Source organism: Hipposideros armiger, unplaced genomic scaffold (assembly GCF_001890085.2).
Source record: "Hipposideros armiger isolate ML-2016 unplaced genomic scaffold, ASM189008v1 scaffold_70, whole genome shotgun sequence".
Taxonomy (NCBI): Eukaryota; Metazoa; Chordata; class Mammalia; order Chiroptera; family Hipposideridae; genus Hipposideros; species Hipposideros armiger.
Genome location: NW_017731420.1, coordinates 2,371,005 through 2,391,926, shown reverse-complemented (window position 1 = coordinate 2,391,926; position 20,922 = coordinate 2,371,005). Strand labels below are relative to the sequence as shown.

The window sequence follows — 20,922 nt, the reverse complement described above, 5'->3', positions numbered from 1 at the left end:
GGAATGAAGAGAGAGCTCTGAACGTGGTAAATACCTGGGAAGTATAAAATATACTCATTTCCCTTCTTTAAAATATGTAAGATTATTGAAACAAAAATCAAAATCTTATCTGGTAGGATTTTCAATATATTCAGATGTAGCATATATAATAAATATAACATAAATGGGAAAGAGTAAAGAAATACATATGATTTAAGATGTCTCTATTTTCCTTGAAGTAATAAAATGTTACTGCTAAATTAGGCACGTATATTGGAATGCCCCAAGAAACCACCAAAATATATTGCAAAAAAAAAAAAAGCCAAAAAACAAATACTAAAAATTATCCTGAAATGCAGCTAAAGCTCCATCTATAAATAATTAATAAAATTAATTTGAAGAGTAGTCTTATTTCATTCATTCCTCTGTATTCAAGCATTGTTCCTGAAACAATCACATACAATTGATACTAAGCTTTTCTACATTGCTTCTCTGGCACAGCCCTCCATATCATGAAGATCCAAATTCTGCTAAACGTTCATAAATCATAATAATTATTAAATGAAGAGAGGTGTCTGAATGCAGCATTGAGTCTTCTTACTGGTTCCTTAGCATCTTGAACATGTCTGATAAACAGCCAGGGTTCAAATGGAATGAACGAATGACTATTCCAAAAGGTTGTGTTAATGTAGAAACGAAAGCACAATAGGGATAAGAGGTTCATTCTAAAATAATGTCAAGTTGATTGTACAAGACAGGAGGGTAAGTGTGATTTTTAAAACCATGTAGATTAATTTAAAGTAGTTACCTTGGGATATTACACCATATTCCAACAATGCTCAAAGGATTTTTAGTATTTGCTTTCAAATGAACATGTCAAATGAAACCAAATCTTCATAATTTAATGCTAAAAATATTTCCATCTTCTAGAATCTCCCAGAGCCATGCTTTAACAATGAATAAAGTCAATGATCAAGTAGCTCTAATCATTCTTAGGACCCTAATTAATTAGAATCAAAATCTCTGAGATGCCTTAGAGGTCTCCTGTGTGTGAATTTCTTTGTAACATTCTTACTGGTTCCCTTATTAATTAGTGAGTTAAATAAAATCCTTGACATTTTCTTTTATATTTATATAAAATATTATATTTTTTTTGAAAATTATCCTTTAAACATAAGCCTTTTTAGAGAGTGAAACAAAATCATTTGTTTACTTTTTGTTCCATATGATTTCCATACAAAGGAACTTGAACACATATAATAATGGTTTATGACTTGCATAGAAAATAATAAACAATTACAAGCCACACTGTGCTAGAAATTTTTTTACCATCAAATGTTTTTGTCCTCTCAAAAAAAGAAAACCCATTATCACTGTACCCACCTCAGGCGTGTCTGACATACTAAAATGAGGCAATCACTGAGATGCACATATATACTAAAACTGCTATTGGTTGGCTATCACTTCAGTTACCTTATGGAAAAGGATTAATTTCTGCATCGAGAGAAACTACAGTAAGTCCTCACTTAGGTTCTGCAACTTTAAGCAAAACAGCATGTAAGAAAACCAATTTTATCATAGGCTAATTGATATAAACAAGAGTTAAGTTTTTACAGTATCTCATCAACATTAAAACAACATAATGTTGAATGAAATGACGTTATCTGAGGACCTGATGTATGAACGCTGCAGAAAGACATGTTACTCGTTCATTTTTAACTCATGATGATTTTAACTTTTCCTTGACCTTTCTTAGAAAGTCAGCCCCATGACTGGGTTCCATGTTGGTCTGTATACAAGGATGTCATTTAAAACAAAAAGTACTTTATTATTTTGACCTAAGAACTGATTCAAATGTACATCTTTGATATGAGCCCTGATAACTTTGCTAAATTTAGTATAAATATCTCTACTATTAGTAGAGGCCACTAAAGTCACCCACCTATAAAGTGACTGCAGCTGAAAACTTAAGGAGGGGCTTGGAATTAAGATTCATTCTCCCAGTTTTGGCCATCGCTAAGCTGACTCCAAACAGATATGAGGTACACAGGCATGAGTCTTTGTATCCCTCCCCTCCTCAGCACCACTCCCCTCTCCAGTGCCCCTGAACGGTAGGTACTCAGTAAATGAGGACATGTTTGAGAAAGGGAGGCAGTGGTTGCTGGTAAATGTTTAACAACTGGCTCTCAGAATAAAAAAGCTGATTAACTGATAGCATTTGCCAGGATCTGTGGCATAAATACTCTCACTATGGCCGATTTAAACTACCAGTGATTTAACACCTGTCTAATTTTAAAGTTCTTAAAAATTTAACAATTGACTCTTACAGGCCAGTATTAACCAGCTCTGCACAGCAATGAAGAAGAGCCAGCAGGCAGTCGAGGAGGTGAGCCGAGGCTACTCTCCTCAGTAACTGGCCAGTTACCCTTTTCTAAAGCAGAGGACTTGCACCAACCTCAGCAAGAGCCAAGGGCCCCTTCGACCTTACTTCTTGGGCTGAATCCTGATCCTCATGCCTGTCATCCACTCTCCAGGAACCTGCTGTGTAAAATGGTTCCCCTTCATGCCAAGAACACACCAGCCTACTTCCAGGCTGGACAAATTCTCCAAATCCCTCACTGCTGGCTTCCATCTGCTAGATGTGACCACATGATAGCAATAAAATGCCTGAGCTAGACCTGAGCTTGCGAGGGCTCTCTTCTAACGCCAAGTCTTAGATGACTCGGCAACCCTCTCCAGTCTTTCAGGCCAAATCTCTAATTCTGCATTATCTCAGGGAAAAGGTCTCTACCTTGTTTGACCTGTTTCCATTAGCCCTTGTTACTTAATAGCCAGTGTGTCTTAAATCTGAATCCCTGATCCCTTTCCTAGTCTCAAAAGCAACAAGCTTAAGAAGTTCAATATAATTATTATAACATAGGATGCTCTCTGGTTATAAGGAAGGTATAGATGGGGCACCAAGAGCCAGCGGGCCGACACCACTAATAAACGTGTTTGTTGTAGACATACAAAAATCTTCACATCATCTTAATTTAATAATAAACCTTCTCAAGCACATTTACTATTATCCTGACATAGTATAATGATTAGGTCAAAAGAATACCAAAACAATAAACTGACTTTTCTAAGGTTCTTTTCTTACCAGAACAGTTGCGTTAACAGGGGAAGCGTACCTATAAGCCATTAATATGAAAAAAAGCTTTGCTTCCCAATCACTGGATATTGTTAAGCATTTCTACAGAAAGAGCCCATTTCATTTAGCTCCTAAAAAAATGAATATTCAGAGGCATGGTAAGGACATGAAGGCTAAACCTTGATACATTTCAAACATTTACTTAAACATGATTCAGCTGTAGGACATGAACTTTCCATATTTACATATTTCTCTGCAGAGAAAAGAAGTATTGTCTAGTTTGCCAGCTGTTTTCTGTTTGATCAATCTTGAAACTGAGAATAAAACTTAATATGTAATAATAGTAGTTAGTAGCACTCCAGTAAAGCTGAAGGCTCTTACCTGTACATTTGTAATCAGAGGCTACCCCTTTAAGCACAGCATCAAAAATGGTCATTTCCACTCGCTGCTTTCTGTGGTGACAACTCAGAAGCAAAGAAGGTTGGGAGACAATCAAGTACAAAAGAGGTTCCAGCTGCAAGTCGCCAGTTCCTCTTCGTCCCGGCTGGCGAACGATGGTTATACCAAGTGCTTGTCTAGCAGAAGACCTTGTGGATGCATGAAGACTTTCAAGAGAGATGGCCCCTACTTTCTTCCCTGAAGGAAAAGATATGCTGCTGCTGCTGAGATCTTCTGCTGTTACCATGGAAATACACGCCTCGCTGGGCTTAACAACATCTGAATCAACTTCTGGGAGATTCAATGAACACTTGTCTGTTTTTTCATTATCCTTCGGTTTTTGTGATTTCGATTTGGGTAACGTAGTACAGGAGTAGGTCATGAGTGAGATTCTACTTGCAGTAATAAATATGTCAAAGGGAATAAAGTTGAGATTTTTTACAATTGATGATTGGCGTGAGGGACGGGCAATGCGATGCTGACTGGTACCACTGTGTTGCTCTATTTGTACTATTCTGATTTTAACGCTGTCACTGCCGATTCCACTATCCTGAGCACCACTGTACCGAGATGAGGTTTCAGCCATGCTTCCATCAAATGTATCCATTTTTTTTTGTTCTTGCTTAGAGATCTGTAAGGAAAAACAATAAAATATTTAAAACCAGCTAAATTCCAAGTGTTACTATATAAAGGATGTTATATAAACATGTTAAAAAATGCATCTACTATAATTTGTAACTGAGTAATCATAAAAATAAAGTAGGAGTCCATTAAAAAATTATTCATATTAAAATGCCAAACAAATACTTGAGAAAAAGCATCAAATGTGCATTTCTAACATTAAAATATACTTTTGAGTGTCTGATTTTTTTTTGACAAATAAAAAGTAGTATACATTTAAAATGCCTCTTTAAAGAATTAGTATTCTTTAGTGATTTTCCAAGTAGTACAATAAACTGTTTCCAATTTTTGATTACTATTGGTTGAAATTATATTTTAGGTAGGAGCAGTTTATATTGTTTACCCTCGTCATTATAAAACTGATGTATAGGTTTTTGGATAGTAAGAGTGGGAAAAGCCAGTAGTCCTAAATTATAAAGGACAAAGAAAACTAAACTAAGATAAATGTATGCCATTCAAAATGATGTTTATTTTCCTATACAACAGGACTTGAAACAGGGTAAATGTAAGTGACCAAGCAAATTGTAAGTAATTAAAGCCGTTCAAGGTGGATTTTTCCTTGTGCACTATAGGCTACTCATGCTCAAAATTATCCATCAACAACACCCTATGCAGAGAACAAAAACAACTTGGTGACAGCAGCAGGTAGGAACACCTTGGTAGTACAACTCCAAGGCCTTCAGTTTGACTCTTTGGTTCCACTTTCTTAGGTCTAGCAACCATTGGTTTGAGATATGCTATTCGAGGCCTAGATGTTTTACTTGCTTTTTCATTGAAGTAATACAGGTTCATTAAAGAAACCAATGAAAATCTGAAAAAAAAACAAAAAACCAAAAACCCAAATCCTCCCAACCTCTGTCTTATCACCAAACATAACCAATGGTAATATTTTAGTACATTTCCTTCCATTCTTTTTTCCCTACCTGTGCAAAGTTTTCTCTCACCCCACCCCTTTATGGTTATAATCATACTGTAGAGACAAATTTGAAACCCAATGTTTTCACATGCTAATATACTCTTCATAATTGTTAGTTTGAAAAGCTGTGTAATATTTCATTTTGTATTAGGGACAAGTTGTTCAGCATTTCCATATAACTGGGCATTCAAATTTTCAAATTTTGACAACAAACATCTATGGCAAACGTCTGATATTTCCATAGGACAAGCTCCTAGAAGTGGAATTACTAGGTACATGGTATGAAAAGGTTTAAGGTTATAGAATATTGCCAACATATTTAGAAAAAGGCTGCGCTAATTAATATTACCATTTGCAATGGAAAAATATTCCCCAAGTAGTGGGTATTGCTTATCATATTTTTACGCTCTTCCTTAATTTGACTGGTAAATATAGTATTTTTTTCCACATGCTACAGATTGTTATAAGTAGACTGTGAAAATGTTAAAGGACTGTTAAATAATTCAAGACGATGTATATAATAGTCATTAAATTTTTTCAAATAGTATTTCTTGCTTACTGATTTTAAAGTTGTTGAGGGACATACACATTGCTGTTAGAAAAATCCAGCATAAACTATTTGAAATAAAACAACTACTCCATGTTCATTTAAACTATTCTATGTATGCCGCGCTGTTTCCAGGCCCAGCGTGCCCCTTCGGAGCTTGCTGTAGTTGGCAAACATTTAGCTATCTATCAAGATTCAGAACACATGACACTTGTCTGAAAATTGTTCTCTCTTTTCCTTTTTGGTGTTCCTAGTACTTTACTCATACTTCTATTTTAGGATGTATAATTTTCTCTTAAGTTTTGTTGTGGCAGTATTAGATTGTGTTAAAACAATCTATAGGCTTTAGAGTCACACAGTGTGGGGTCAAGTTAAACACTTCCTAATTGTATGAGTTTGGATAAATTACAAACCTCTCTAAGGCTACATAACCTCATCTGTAAAACAGGGATAATAAATCTTATTTCAAAGGGTTAGTATGAGAATTCAGTGAGCTAATGTACCTAAAGAGGTCAGCACAGTATTTGGCATAGAAAAAAAATACTCAATAATGGGCCACTGTATGTTTCTGTCTCTTTTACCAAGTGAAGTACTGCTAAAGGGACTGGGTCATATTATTTGCTTCTGGGTATCATTAAGGAGCAGTGCATTGCCTGGCACACTGTAGATAGGATCCATAAATATTTGGTGACATGTTACTTTCTAATACCATAAAATATGGAATGAAAACAATTGCCCTTCGAATTACAAATACATGATTGTTAACATGTAAATATATGTGGACAGAGACTTCCCCATATACTGTACTCTTTAGGGTCTTTGTAGATGTATTCATGGGCTCTACCTGATCTGTGTCCTCCACCTTGTGGGCTGATCACACTTCAAGCATCTGAGCCTCTGCTGGGTCTTCATCCTCACACTGAGGACATTAATACCCAACCCACAGAGTTGCTACAGCATTTAATGAGTTAATGTACTGAACGCACATAGTAGGCACTATTAATAAGGGGTAAGTTAAAAAAAGGAGTCACCTTCCTTGGGGAGACTTCCTCAAGCCTTCCAGATGTTGCTAGTCTTTCCAGCTTCTCAAAACTAATATTATTATAGCACTTGTCACACTGGGTTTTGTCTCAGAGATTGTGAGCAATTGAAGCTAAAAAATAAAATACCACTGAGTATATCTATTATTTGCCAAACATTGTTAGCACATCACATACATTTTCTTTACTAAGTGTTCCAACCCTTTGCAGAGGGTACTGTTACCCCCAATTTACAGCTCAGGAAACTGAGGCTTGGGGGATGAATCCACAGGTCCAAGGTCAGACAGCTAGTAGGCTATGGGTCAGAGGGCACACCATTAGTATTCCTAGCATCCACCGTACCGCTTGTCACATAGTAAGCAGAACTTAATAACTGTGTGTTGCCTGAATACATGAATAAACATATTAATTTAAAAATTCAGTGAAGTAAAAATAATTAAGGCAATTATCAAAATGACAGCTTCATTTTCAAGCTTTCAGTTATCCCTATTTTAAAAATGGAAAATATACCTCCAAATCCATTACCAATTAGGAATTCTCAAATAATACATGCACAACTAATGAAATCAAGTACACAAGTAGTCTAGGATATACTGCCCAAGTTTTGAGGCATTACAAACCAAATACCTGTATACAGCATAAATAAAAAATTTCTTTAGGTTGAGTTTTTGGCAAATTCAAAACAAGAACTCAACTGTTTTTATTCTCTCAATCAGAAAAGGTAACCATAATTAACTACATGAGACTACACAGTATATTTTTATGCACAGATTATATTTTCTTCTTATTATTTACAGGTTTTATTTAAAATCTAGTCTCTCCTTCTTTACAATGAATTAAGAGCTCCCCATCAGTGGTTAACATGACAAAACAAACCACCTGAAGGTAAAGATAAAGAAATTTAATGTTCAGTCCCATTACGTGTTGTGATTGCCACATTAGACTCTAGTAGCAAATGTTAAGTGGCCTGATCTTGACATATTAATAACCAGCAGGGACAGGATGGCAGCTATCAGCCTGGGTCATGTGGGTTACTGAACAGAAGTCAGATGGTAACTAATTCTAGTCACTACTGAGCAGAATGGAATTTGAACCAATGACCCAGAGATGAAAGACTCAGACTCTTACAGAAAAAAAAAGTACAAATTTCCCAGTACTAGAAAACTACATTCTTAAAACTGGGTTAAAAGCCAAGGTTTCCACCATTTTTCTAAGCTTCCACACTATTTGTAGGACTGAAATAAACAAGCTAGTGATTTTTGAGACATTTAAAAATCCACTGATTTGTCACCAGTCTACTGCAGATTTATCTATTATATTGAAGAGTATCTGGTCTGCTACTGAGAAAAGTTTTATAATTAATTTTGAGTGCTAAGCCCTAAATTTGGGCATCAATTTACTATTCCTTTGTGGAAAAAGAAAAGTTCACAAAGTAATAACCCTGAAAATAACTTTTGCTTTATTACTGTCCAAGGGGACTAATAATTTAAGTTGTCAAAAATAGTAATATCTGCTTGCTGTTAGTGAATGCAGCAGAAACGTGTATCTCTGGGCAGTGCTGTTACATCAGCTCTCCCATTCTTTACCTAACTCATTTAAAATGAACAATAAAAGTTTTCTTTAATTAGCTACTGGTGTGCATTAACATGATCGTGATTAAACCATAAAAACCAACTGTACATTACTCTGGTCCCTTCTTCCATATGTTTTGAATTATTCTGTTTGAAAATGTACTTTGCGTCCCTTTTAAAAGTTCGACCTTCTGCTTTCAGAGAATTAAATGCATATTACTGTAGTGAAGAAGATAATGTTTCAGACCTCCAGGCATATATTAAACACACTGGCAGCACTTGAGACAAAATGCTTTACTTATTAGATACTTCCTATTCTAAACAGTGTCATCAAAGGCTAAAAACAAAATCCATATAAAAGCTGCACAATGCTTCCACACAGAACCTGTGCCAAAATCCCTGTACTTTCCAACTAATGAGGAAAGGATGTGTACTCTTAACATATGAATGTAAGATTTTCCAAGCATTCACTTTAGGAAACTGGGCTATTGATTCCATATGGGTTATATTAAATGAAACTGTATTGGTAAAATAACCTTTAAGATATCTGGCATGATAACTATAATTAAACAATATTCAAAAGACTAAAACAAAAGGGAATTTGGTTCCACAATGGCTAATTAAAATAAAATGAAAAAACACAGCATGCCATCTATCAAGATAAATTGTTATTGTTTAAGGACTATTTAAATACTGTTAAAATATACTTTTAGATAAAATCTGAAAGAGCTGGAAAAATATTTGTGGCTTAAAAATGGATAGTTTGGTGAAAAAAAGAGTATAGGACTCTGAAATTTTATGCGGAGATAACAGCTTTAAAGCCTTGAGCACAACCAGATGGTACTTAAATCATAGGAATTCTACAGTTTCACTATCAATGGGTTTCAATATGAGAAGGTTTTCAATAGCTAGGAAAACATGTCAAGTTGATAGTTTACTTCTTAGATCATTTCAGCGCATTTTCTCATCCTTTCACAGCTATATATGATACAGATACTAGCTACCTTGGAAAAGGTGCTGAAAGCTGTACTAGAAGCTAGGGAACTACAGCTAGTTCTTCCTTTTAATGTACTGAGATAGGTAAGATTATTAGCTCACCCCAGAGTCTGTGAAGAGCCATGGTATCTCAGGAGTAGGGGCTAAAGCCACACTTGAACATGTGACAATACCAAGGAATGCATTAAAATAATTTCAAATGACATTAATTAGATTTTCTTCAGTAGCATTATGGAGTGGAGAAAGATAAGCTTGATTGACTGAAACATTTTATTTGGCCATATCAACCTTTTTATGAGGACACTAAAAAATCAGCCTCATTAATAAAAATGCTGCAAATAAATGGATATTTCAAACTTAAAGAAAAATATGTAGAAACCAATCTCCTGAGAATTAACAAGGACTACAACATATATAAATTTTGTTTTGATGGCTGACAAGAAAGGGTAATTCAGCATCTATCCCAATATATTAATTCACATTTTAAAAAATTTGTCTTTTTAAGGAAACCTTAACCATACACCAAACATAAAACATGTCCACATATTTTTCTATCTTCTTATCATAATTATGATTATATAAGAGACACAGTGAAGCCATATTTCTAACATGCCACAGTTATATTTTAACCTTGATCAAAATATTTACCAGTCATGAGATCATTTTAAACATCTTATAAATTATGAAAAAGTCAAGTGTGAAACCACAAGATCAAAGTGACAATCACATCTGTATATCACTGTGGCATTTATTCTAATTTTATTGTCCTTGCTAAAATGTAGTGGTGTTTTCAAAGAAGTAAAACATCTTGTCTACCTTACAAAATCAAATCAAATAAAAAAAATTGGTTACAGTATTTTAATGGTTTCACATACTGAAATTACAAAGGAAAATTTTTGTAAACTTGAAAAAAATCATGTGCCTCATTTAAACATTTGCAAACATCCTCTTCTAGATGTGCCTTTTAGACGTTTGGTTTTTGGGATGAGGTGAGGTAGTGCTAAGTTACTGAGAGAGATTATGGTATGCTTGTAACACAGAGATAGTCTACACTGCAAGCTTTAGGTAAATAGCAAATTGTTGTAACAATCAGAAATACTTAATTTCAACTTAATGAATTAATTTAAGTAAACAACTAAAGTATATTTTTAACTCTTAAATTTTCAGTAGTGTCAGTATTATACTTCAAAAACTTTTATCATTTTATACATTTTATACCATTGCAACTCAGTGATATACTAGGTAAAACTTACTTAAGCACATTAAATTAAATGAAAAATTATAAGGAATAAATTGACTTTGATATGAAATGTCTCCTTCAGTGTCACTGATCCACATTATTTTTTATTTAAAAACCAAACTTGAACAAGCACTGTATGCACTTGAGTGCTACAGATAGAGTGCTAGAAAACAAAAGCTTTCTATATTTCATTTCTCTAAGCCAAATATTATACAAGATCCCACATAATATAATTGTTCCCAGGTGGAAGACAAAAAAAGTTTTCACAATACTGCAGTAATTATGCAAAAGAGCAGAACTAATGATACCCACCATTGCTTAACAGATAGAATGGTAAAGTGTATTATAGTTTCAAGTGTTCCCTTTCATGAAGTAACTTTTCTGGCTCTTTGAAGTAACTGTATAAGGCCACTACTGCCTGCTAAATATCAGTTCAAATATTCACATTTCACGTCCCGTGCTAACTGCAATAAAAGACGCATGGAGATGGTTTAGGCAAGGTTGTGTTTTACTGCAGCCCATGTTTGGTCTATTGTTCTAGTTTAAGTTGTAAATTACAAAAAAGGACTAGTTCTAGTGCTAAACTGATTATAATACCTAGATCATTATCAGTGTCTACTTCAATACGATAAACCAAACAACAAAAACGTATACACATCAACCTACCCACACAAGTTCAAATCCTACTTATTGAGATTTTATCTGCAGTGTTGACCTTTAAATTTTTGTGACTATTTGTCCTTTTATACATATATGATTTCACAGCATAAGTTTATTTTCAGGGGCTTCTAAATTCATGAAAAAAATAATTAGTTCCAGGAGAAACTTTGCATACAAGGTCTTAACATAGAAACAGTTTTCTTTCTCTCTCTCCCTCTCTTTTTCTATGTCTTTTACATATAAAATTGGAATAGGTTGGTCATTTTTGTTCAAGAAGACTAGATCTAATTGATTTATACTAACTTATGGGTTTAACTTTGACTTGTTTGCTTTCTGTAATGAATTCAGTTTTTTAAAAATAAAACTACACGATCTGGGAACTTGGATCTTCAGCAAAACAGATGACTCTACATGAGAAACAACAACCTGCTTTGAAATGGCCATGATCTTAATTCTTAAAAAGTGGCTACTGTGTGTACAAGGTAACTACTCTTTATACTGATGAAATCCAAGATTCATTCCACTGATGTCAATGTGGAAACCATTTTGTCCCACGGCTGCTTAAAGATTTTCTATAGGATTAAATCAGCTGCAAGTCCTCATTATATCAGAGTTTACAATTGTGTCTGAGTTGGAGTCTGTTTCTCATAGAATTTTACTCAGAGACTGACTTAGATTGGCTCCTTAGGGCTAGTCTGATTTTACTAGAAACAACTGTATCACATCAGCCACTCTCATAAACTTGCTCTAAGATTGAATCAGCCCTGACCCTGAAGAGATGAAAGTTTACCGAGCCTATGCATTCTCTGTAAGAGTCCCAGAAAAGTTTGCATTCAGTTTCTGCAGCAATGCAGAGTAGAATTTGCATATTAACTATTCCAGTGGGCCTTTGCCTTGCAATTATGAACCTGATTTTCTGATAAGAAAACTACAGTTGAACTTGGAGGAATTTCTGTCAATAAAAATACATAGAAATCCTTATTTGATAATTTTATTTCTCTTTAAAGAAACTATAAAGGGTTTATGGAAATGAAATAAGAGCATGCTTTTAAAACTAACTTTCTCCTAATATTCAGCACAGTTGAAAAATAATGATAATAATCAGGTTTATCCAGTAGCTGGTTTTCATTGCCAAACAGAATCTAATTATTTTACAAAAATATTGAGCCAATTTTCATTATTATATATCCTGTTTACTAAATCTAAACAAATCTGGTTCAGTTCACTGCAGATTTTTTCAAAGTAAAAACCTAAATCTCAGTATTCTCTACTATGTATCTGATTTTATTGAAGTTCATCAAGACATTATAGAATAGAGTCAGTTATTTACAGGCTTTTATTGGCTACCCTTTAGCTTCACGATGGCAGATCAAATCCAAACTAAAGTTATATATTGATTCTCTGTGTGTCATGTTATCCGTACTTTAATGATGCAATGGATTTGAAATGCAATATCGTCAAGATGTTAGAAACATTTATTTATGCCCTGTAGCCACTCCTTCTTTTCCATTAGAAAAACTCCATTTTCTGCTACTCCACAAAATTATAACTGGGCCAAAATGACCTTCCACACACATTGCTTTGATCATATCAACTTCATTCCTTGTAAATTTGCAGTATTTTCTAAATCAGGTAAATATTCCTAATAGCTCTGGTCAGCTAGCCCTACAACATCAGTACATTTTCATATGTTGATATGTCCTAATAATTCTTGCTGTTCTAAGAAAGCAACGCTCTGTGTATTATGTAGATTAATGAAGGTAATCCAACCTACACCTTAAAGATATTCTTGGTCATGTGGGAAAGAAAATGAAGATTATTCCTTCCCAAATATCAAGCATCATTTCTACAAACATTAATGTAGTAACCAAGTCTGAAAACTCTGGAGAAGATTTTCTTAAAAAGCTATGAATTAGAAAATAAATTTTAATCATAGCTATTATATGCTTATTAAGTGATCTTATCAGAATGTCTCTTGTTAATGCTAAATTTTAGAAGATAATATTCACAACAGTATTACCAAATTAGAACTATTAAAGAGAGGTTCTTTAGTCTTTAAAACTTACCTCTCTATAAACTAGTTAAAGAATAGTTTCTATTTTTTTAATAAAGATTTTATTGGGGAATTGGGGGAGGGGAACAGCGCTGGGGAATCAGAACAGACAAGTTGCTGTCCTTTTGTTCTTCAGTCTAGTTGGGGAAGACACCCCTTCACTGGCCCATGTTGGTATTATGATCAATGCGCTCTTCTCGGCTGAGGCAGTTGGTCGCGGGCCACTAGACGGCCGCTCACGACGGCTCTTGGCAGCTCCCGCTGGCTGCCAGCGACTCATGGCAGCCCAGCTCCAGGTCGAGCTGTTGTTCACCATTTTAGCTGTAGAGGGCACAGCGTCACTGGCCCTAATGTGGGATCCAAACTGGGGACCTGCTACTCAAGAGCCGGCGTCCCAAGCCAACTCTTAACCAACGTGCCACTTGGCTGGCCCAAAGTTTCTATTTTTTAATGATATTATTTTTAAGGTAACATTATTCAGTCAAGTATGGTTAACGTGTGGGCTTTAGCTATAATAATTTTATTGGGATAAAATGTCTTTGAGCTTCTTGAGGAAGGGGGCCAATGTCACCATAATTGAGCAAAATATGGAGTAAAGTTTTATTTCACATCATTCATTCAACAAATTCTTATTGAGCATGTACAGGCATACCTTGGAGATATCATGGTTTGGTTCTAGACCACCACAATAAATCAAACATCACAATAAAGTGAGTAACATGACTTTTTTGGTTTCCCAGTGTATATCAAAGCTTTGTTTAGACTATACTGTAGTCTATTAAATGTGCAATAGCATTAGGTGTAAAAAAAATGTATATACCTTAATTTAAAATACTTAATTGCTAAAAAAAATGCTAACCATCAGTTGAGCCTTCAGCAAGTAATAATCATTTTGCTTGTGGAAGGTCTTGCCTCAGTGATGAAGACTGCTGACTGATTAGGGTGGTGGTTGCTGAAGGCTGGGTTGACAATTTTTATTGGTTCCCCTTTAACTTCATGATGGCAGATCAAATCCAAACTGAACTGTGTGTCATATGTTATCAATGCCTTAATGATGCAATGGATTTGAAATGCAAAATAGTCAAGATATTAAAAAACATTTGTTTCTCTCTTAAAATAAGACAAAAATGAAGTATGCCACATTAATTGTCTCTTCCTTTCATGAGCAGTTTTTCTATAGCATGTGATACTGTTAGCATTTTACCCACAGAACTTCTTTCAATATTGAGGTCAATCCTCTCAGACCCTGCTGCTGCTTTATTAACTCAGTTTATGTAACATTCAAAATCCTTGGTTGTCCTTTCAACAATCTTTGCAGCATCTTCACCAGGAGTAGATTGCATCTCAAGGAACTACTTTCTCTACTCATCCATAAGAAGCATCACCTTATCCTGAAACTTTGATCATGCGATTGTAGCAATTCAGTCACATCTTTAGGCTCCACTTCTAATTCTAATTCTCTTGTTATTTCCACCACATATGCAGTTACTTCCTCCAACGAAGTTGTGAACCCCTCAAAGTCATCAGTGACAGTTGGAATAAACTTTTCCAAACTCCTGTTAATGTTGATATTTTGACCTCTTCCTATGAATCACACTTGTTCTTAATGGCATCTAGAATGTGAATCCTTTCCAGACTCTGAGGAATCACTATCTATGGCAGCCATAGCTTTCAAAATGTATTTCTTCAATAATAATATTTTAAAATAAAAATTAGTCTTTTATCCATGGCTGCAGAATGGATGTTGTGCTAGCAGGCATGAAAACACTAATCTCATTGTACATCTCCATCACAGCTCTTGGGTGACCAGGTGCATTGTCAATGAGCAGCATATTTTGAAAGGAATCTTTTTTTCTGAGCAGGAGGTTTCAAAAGTGGGCTTAAAATATTCACTAAACAATATTGTACACAGATGTGCTGTCATCCAAGCTTTGTTGTTGCATTTATAGAGCACAGGCAGAGTAGATTTAGCCTAATTCTTAAGGACGCTGGATTTTCAGAATGGTAAATGAGTATTGGCTTCAACTGAAAGTCATCAGTTGCATTTGCCCCTAACAAAAGAGTCTACCTGTTCTTTGAAGTACTGACTTCTTTCTAGCTGTGAAAGTCCTAGATGGCATCTTCTTCCAATAGAAGGCTGTTTCACCTACATTGAAAATCTATTGTTTAGTGTAGCCACCTTCATTAATGATTAGCTAGATCTTCTGGATAACTTGCTGTAGCTTCTACATCAGCACTTGCTGTTAAACCTTGCACTTTTATGTTACAGAGCAGGGGTCGGAAAAGTGTGGCTCACAAGCCACATGCAGCTCTTCGGGTACGTTCCATCTCAAAAGTCTGCCGACCCCTGGAGGAGCCAATCCTGTCCCTCACAACAAATTTAAAAATTATTCGAGAGCCATAAATATATTTTTACATAATCACCATTATGTGAATAATATCCTTTAAAAATTTTATAAATGAAACTATGACAGTTTTATTTTCATTTTCAATTTTACTTCAGAGCCACATGTACGTACCCAAAGAGCCACGTGGCTCGTGAGCCGCAGTTTGCTGACTCCTGGCAGCTCTTCTGTCTCAAAAGTTTGCTGATACCCTGTTACAGAGGCACCTTCTTTTCTTAAACCTCATGAACCAACCTCTGCTAGCTTCAAACTTTCCTTCTGCAGCTTCCTTATCTCTTTCGGGCTTCACAGAATTTAAGAGGGTTAGAGCCTTGCTCTGGATCAGGCTTTGGCTTAGGAAATGCTGTGGCTGGTTTGATCTTCTATCCAGACCACTAAAACTTTCCATATCAGCAATAAGGCTGTTTCACTTTCTCATCATTCGTGTGTTCACTGGAGTAGCACTTTTAAATTCCTTTAAGAACTTTTACTTTGAATTCACAACTTGGCTGTTTGGAACAAGAGACCTAGCTAGCTTTTGGCCTATCTTGGCTTTCAACATGCCTTCCTCACTAAGCTTAATCATTTCTAGCTTTTGATTTAAAGTGAGAGACATGTGACTCTTCCTTTCACTTGAATATTTAGAAACCATTGTAGGGTTAATTGGCCTAGTCTAAATATTGTCCTGTCTCAGGAAATAGAGAGGCCAAAGAAGAGAAAGACACAGGGAATAGCCAGCTGGTGGAAGAGTCAGAACATAGACATTTATCGATTAAGTTTGCCAAAACAATTATAATAGTGGCATCAAAAATCACTGATCACTGTAACAAATACAATAATTAAAAAGTTTGAAATATTGCAAGAATTACCAAAATGTGACATAGAAGCATGAAGCAAGCAAATGCTGTTGGAAAAATGGTGCTGACAGATTTTCTTGAGGCAAGGTTGCAACAAACCTTCAATTTCTAAAAAAAAAAAAAAATGCAATATCTGCAAAGTGCAATAACACAAGGTATGCCTGTACTATGTTCTAGGCATTGGTTAGGGATATAGCAGAAAAAAGTCCTACCTTTATAAAGTTTACATTATAGTGGGGAATTCAAATAACATAATTTTATATCACACACACACACACACACACACACACACACACACACACACACACACACCCATATTTGATAATGGATGTTGGGTATTATGACAGCAAGAAAAAAGTAAAAAATAATCTGAGTTATTTGGCCTGAGCAACTACAAAAATGGAGGGAGAGATGATTTTCCAGGCTAAGCAAGCAGCTTCTCCACCTGTCCATGTTACGCTAAAGCTTTAATATTCTGCCTTTCCAAACTGTCTGTTTTTCCAAGAATCATAAAGAACCCCAGTGATTTTCGCATAGGGAGATGATGACAGTCACCACCATACCAAATTTTAAAGGATTCTCTAGTGCAATTATGATGTCTTCTTAGTTCCTCCAATAAGCCAAATCTCCAATCACTTAAGAGCCATTTAAGAGAGGGCTATAATTAGAGATGGTTTTCTGGGGTTGGGCCTAGACCTCATTCTGGACAAACACTTGGAGAACACAGAAATGGAGCCAAGACACGGAGTCATGCCACTTCCCTAGAAAATCAAATGAATGAGACATAGAATAGTTCTTGGGAGGATTTTGGCCTTGAAACAGCGGAAACGACACAATATTCACGAGGAGAGTTGGAGAAGGGGAAAAGGAGAGCAGCCTGGGCTCTTCCAAGATCACTATATTTCTGCTACTGAGCATTTCTACTTGGATGTCCCATGACCAGTATCACAGACCTAAAATACCACCTCTACATGTTAACTTTTTATTTATTTGTTCCTTCTCAAAAGGCTCAAATATGAAATATACCTTCTTGGCCCCACCAAGTACTGTTGGTCATTCCTTCATTTTATTAATTATTCTTGCTGTTTCCTGTATTTTCTATTTTAACTAGTCCTTCCCACTTTACATTGGTTAGTTACAAGAGTTCTTTAATTAAGTTTCTTTCACTGGTCTTTCCCTTTCCTAACCTATCCCATATAGCACTGCCAGATTATGCTTCTCAAAACACTTTCATATTTACTTACAAACATTTGTCCCACTAGAATATAAGGTCTGTGAAAATAGAGACTTTTTGAGTGTTTTTATTTTTCTGTTTTTATCACCAGGACCCAGGACAGTGCTTGGTACATAGTAGGCATTCAACGACTATTTTCTTTTTTAAAGTGTTCATTGTTTGGGGTTCATATTTTTTTTAATTCAAGTTTATTGGGGGTGACAATGGTTAGTAAAGTTACAAAGGTTTCAAGTGTACAACTCTGTAATACATCATCTATATATTACATTGTGTGCTCACCACCCAGAGTCAGCTCTCCTTTCATCACCATGTATTTGATCCATTTGCCTTCATGTACTGCCCACTTCCCCACTTCCCCTCTGGTAACCACTAAACTATTGTCTAAGTCTATGAGTTATGTAGCTGCTATAGAAGGCAGTGTGGAGGTTCCTCAAAAAATTAAGTCTTGAATTATCATATGACCCAGCAATCCCTCTCCTGAGTATCTACCCAAAAAATCTGAAAACATTTATCTGTAAAGATATATGTGCTCCGATGTTCACTGCTTTATTTACAGTGGCCAAGATACGGAAACAACCAAAGTGTCCTTCAATAGATAACTGAATAAAGAAGATGTGGTACATATACAGAATGGAATACTATTCTGTCTTAAGAAAAGATGAAATAGTGCCATTTGCGACAGCATGGATGGGTCCTGAGATTACTAAGCTAAGTGAAATAAGTCAGACTGAAAAAGTCGAGAACCATATGATTTCACTGATATGTGGTATATAAAACTGAAAGCAACAAAGGAACAAGGCAAACAAACGAAGAAACAAAAACTTAATAACTATTTAAAGAACGAATTAAGGAAGGAACAAATGAACTGAATAATTTTCAAGGTGCTCATCCTTGGGTGAGGGAGTAGATATAAAGATCAGCTAAATTGGAGCCTAACTTGTAAATTAGAGGTACTTATTTACTTAAAAAGTTTTCAGGACACATCTGAACCAAGACTGAAAGAAGCTGGGATGTGGACTTGTTGAAATGGCAGCAAGGACACTGAGGCTGAGAGAAACACATAAATAAAAAAGAGACAAAGACAAAAAAGAGCATGGGTAAGTGTATGGCAATGTGCCATTTAGCTCAAACAAAAGGTATATTAATGGGAATAGTAGAAGATGAGGCTGGAAAGGCAGGATAAAGCAAGATTCTAGAAGGCAGGTTAAGGACCTTGAATTCTTACTTGTATGTCAGTCTTGCTCAAAGCAGAGTCTCTGGACCACGTGAGTCAGAATCGCCTAGGCCACTTGTCAAAACAGAGATTATCAGGCCCCATGCCAGGAGTTTCTTACCTGAAGGTGAGATCTGTTGACCTGCACTTTTAACAAACTTCTGGTAATGTTGATGCACACTAACGTTTGAGATATACTGCTATGGACAATGGAAAACTATGAGAACTTTCTTAGCAAATAAATAACAAAGTGGTACTTGAGAAAAATTAATATGATCACAATATGCAGTAGGAGTAGGGGATTGGAGGGCAGAGAGATTGCAGGCAGCACCACAAGTTAGGAAGCAATTGGCCAAATGACAATGATGGGGATGTGAAATAAAGCAATACGTGAAGTAGTGGTTCCAGAAGATGAATGAGAGAAACCTTACTTGATCATTCTAGTTCAGAATCTGGTCATGGCAGACCACTGCCTACCGAATAATGTAATCAATATTCTAAGACCTCCTCTGTAACCCAGCCCTCACTATTCCTCTCTTCAAATTCTTCATTCTGGAACTTCACGGCAACCTTCCTGCCGCCATGGCATCACTCATGCTGTTCTCCCAGCCTGGAATGCCCTCCTTCTTAAGGATCCATTTCCTCTATGAAGCCTTCTCTTTGTAAGTCCACAATAACTGCTCTCTCTCCCTCCTATAATCTTGTGGGACATACTACTTTTATCCCTTATCTGATACTTAGCATACACCACCTTCTATTGCTATTTTCTTTGAATCCTTACAACCTATCCCTTAGATTGTAGGAATGTTAAGTCTAGAAACACCACATCCATTTCTGCAAATTCTGTGCACAAAGCATGTACATGAAATGAATAAGTATACGTGGATGATAGTGACACTGATGATTCAGACAGCAACAATGATAACTTAACTAGTTGATTCCCTAATATTCTCTAAAGCAATGATACCAATGCATAGATAACACTTATTGGATGTTTAGAATATGTAAGGCACTTTTCTATGTACCCTGAGTATATGATAGGCACTTTTCTAAATCAACTCATTTAATCCTCAGAACAACTCTAGAAAGTAGGTACTATTATCATCCCCATTGTAAAATTGAAAAAAACTGAGGTGCAGAAAAGTTAAGTAACTTGCTCATCATCACACAGGTAGTAAATGGTGAACTTGGTAATTCTATTCTTAATTTTTTGAGGAACATCCATTCTGCCTTCCATTGTGGCTGTACCATATGACCCACCAATCCCTCTCTTGGATATACACCCAAAAATATGAAATAATTTGTCCATAAAAAACGATATATATGCAATGATGTTCCCTGCAGCTTTATTTCTGGTGGCCAAGAAATGGAAACAAAGTGTCCTTTGATAGATGATTGGATAAAGAAGATGTGGTATATATACACAATGGAATACTACTCTGCCATAAGAAATGATGAAATAGTTGTGACAACATGGATGGATCTGGAAATTATTATGCTAAGCGAAATAAGTCAGACAGAAAAAGTCGAGAACCATATGATTTTACTGATATGTGGGATATAAAACTGAAAGCAACAAAAGAACAAGACAAAAAAAACCCCAAAGAAACAAAACCTCATAGACATAGACAACAGTTTAGTGGTTACCAGAGGGTAAGAGTGGAGGGGGTGGTAGATGAGTGTGAATGGGATCAAATATATGGTGATGGAAGGAGAACTGACTCTGGGTGGTGAACACAAAATGTGATATATAGATGATGTATTACAGAATGGTACACCTGAAACCTATGTAACTTTACTAACCACTGTCACCCCAATAAACTTTAATAAAAAAACAATGGTGAGGGCCGGCCGAGTGGCGCGATGGTTAAGAACTGGCTTGGGATGCCAGAGGGCCCTGATTCGGATCCCACATATGAGGGCCAGTGACACTGCCCTCTACAGCTAAGATGCTGAACAACAGCTCAACCTGGAGCTGGG

At 35.8% G+C, this 20,922-nt stretch overlaps 1 protein-coding gene across 5 annotated transcripts in view; it reads right to left on the bottom strand.

Moving 5' to 3' along the window:
- Positions 1-20,922, bottom strand: part of VPS13B (vacuolar protein sorting 13 homolog B) — an 810,211-nt gene that overhangs the window by 223,864 nt on the left and 565,425 nt on the right. For all 5 annotated transcript variants that reach the window (XM_019642536.1, XM_019642534.1, XM_019642538.1 and 2 more), the window contains exon 34: positions 3,494-4,181. In XM_019642536.1, the coding sequence (XP_019498081.1) occupies positions 3,494-4,181 (688 nt within the window). The remainder of the gene's footprint in view (positions 1-3,493; positions 4,182-20,922) is intronic.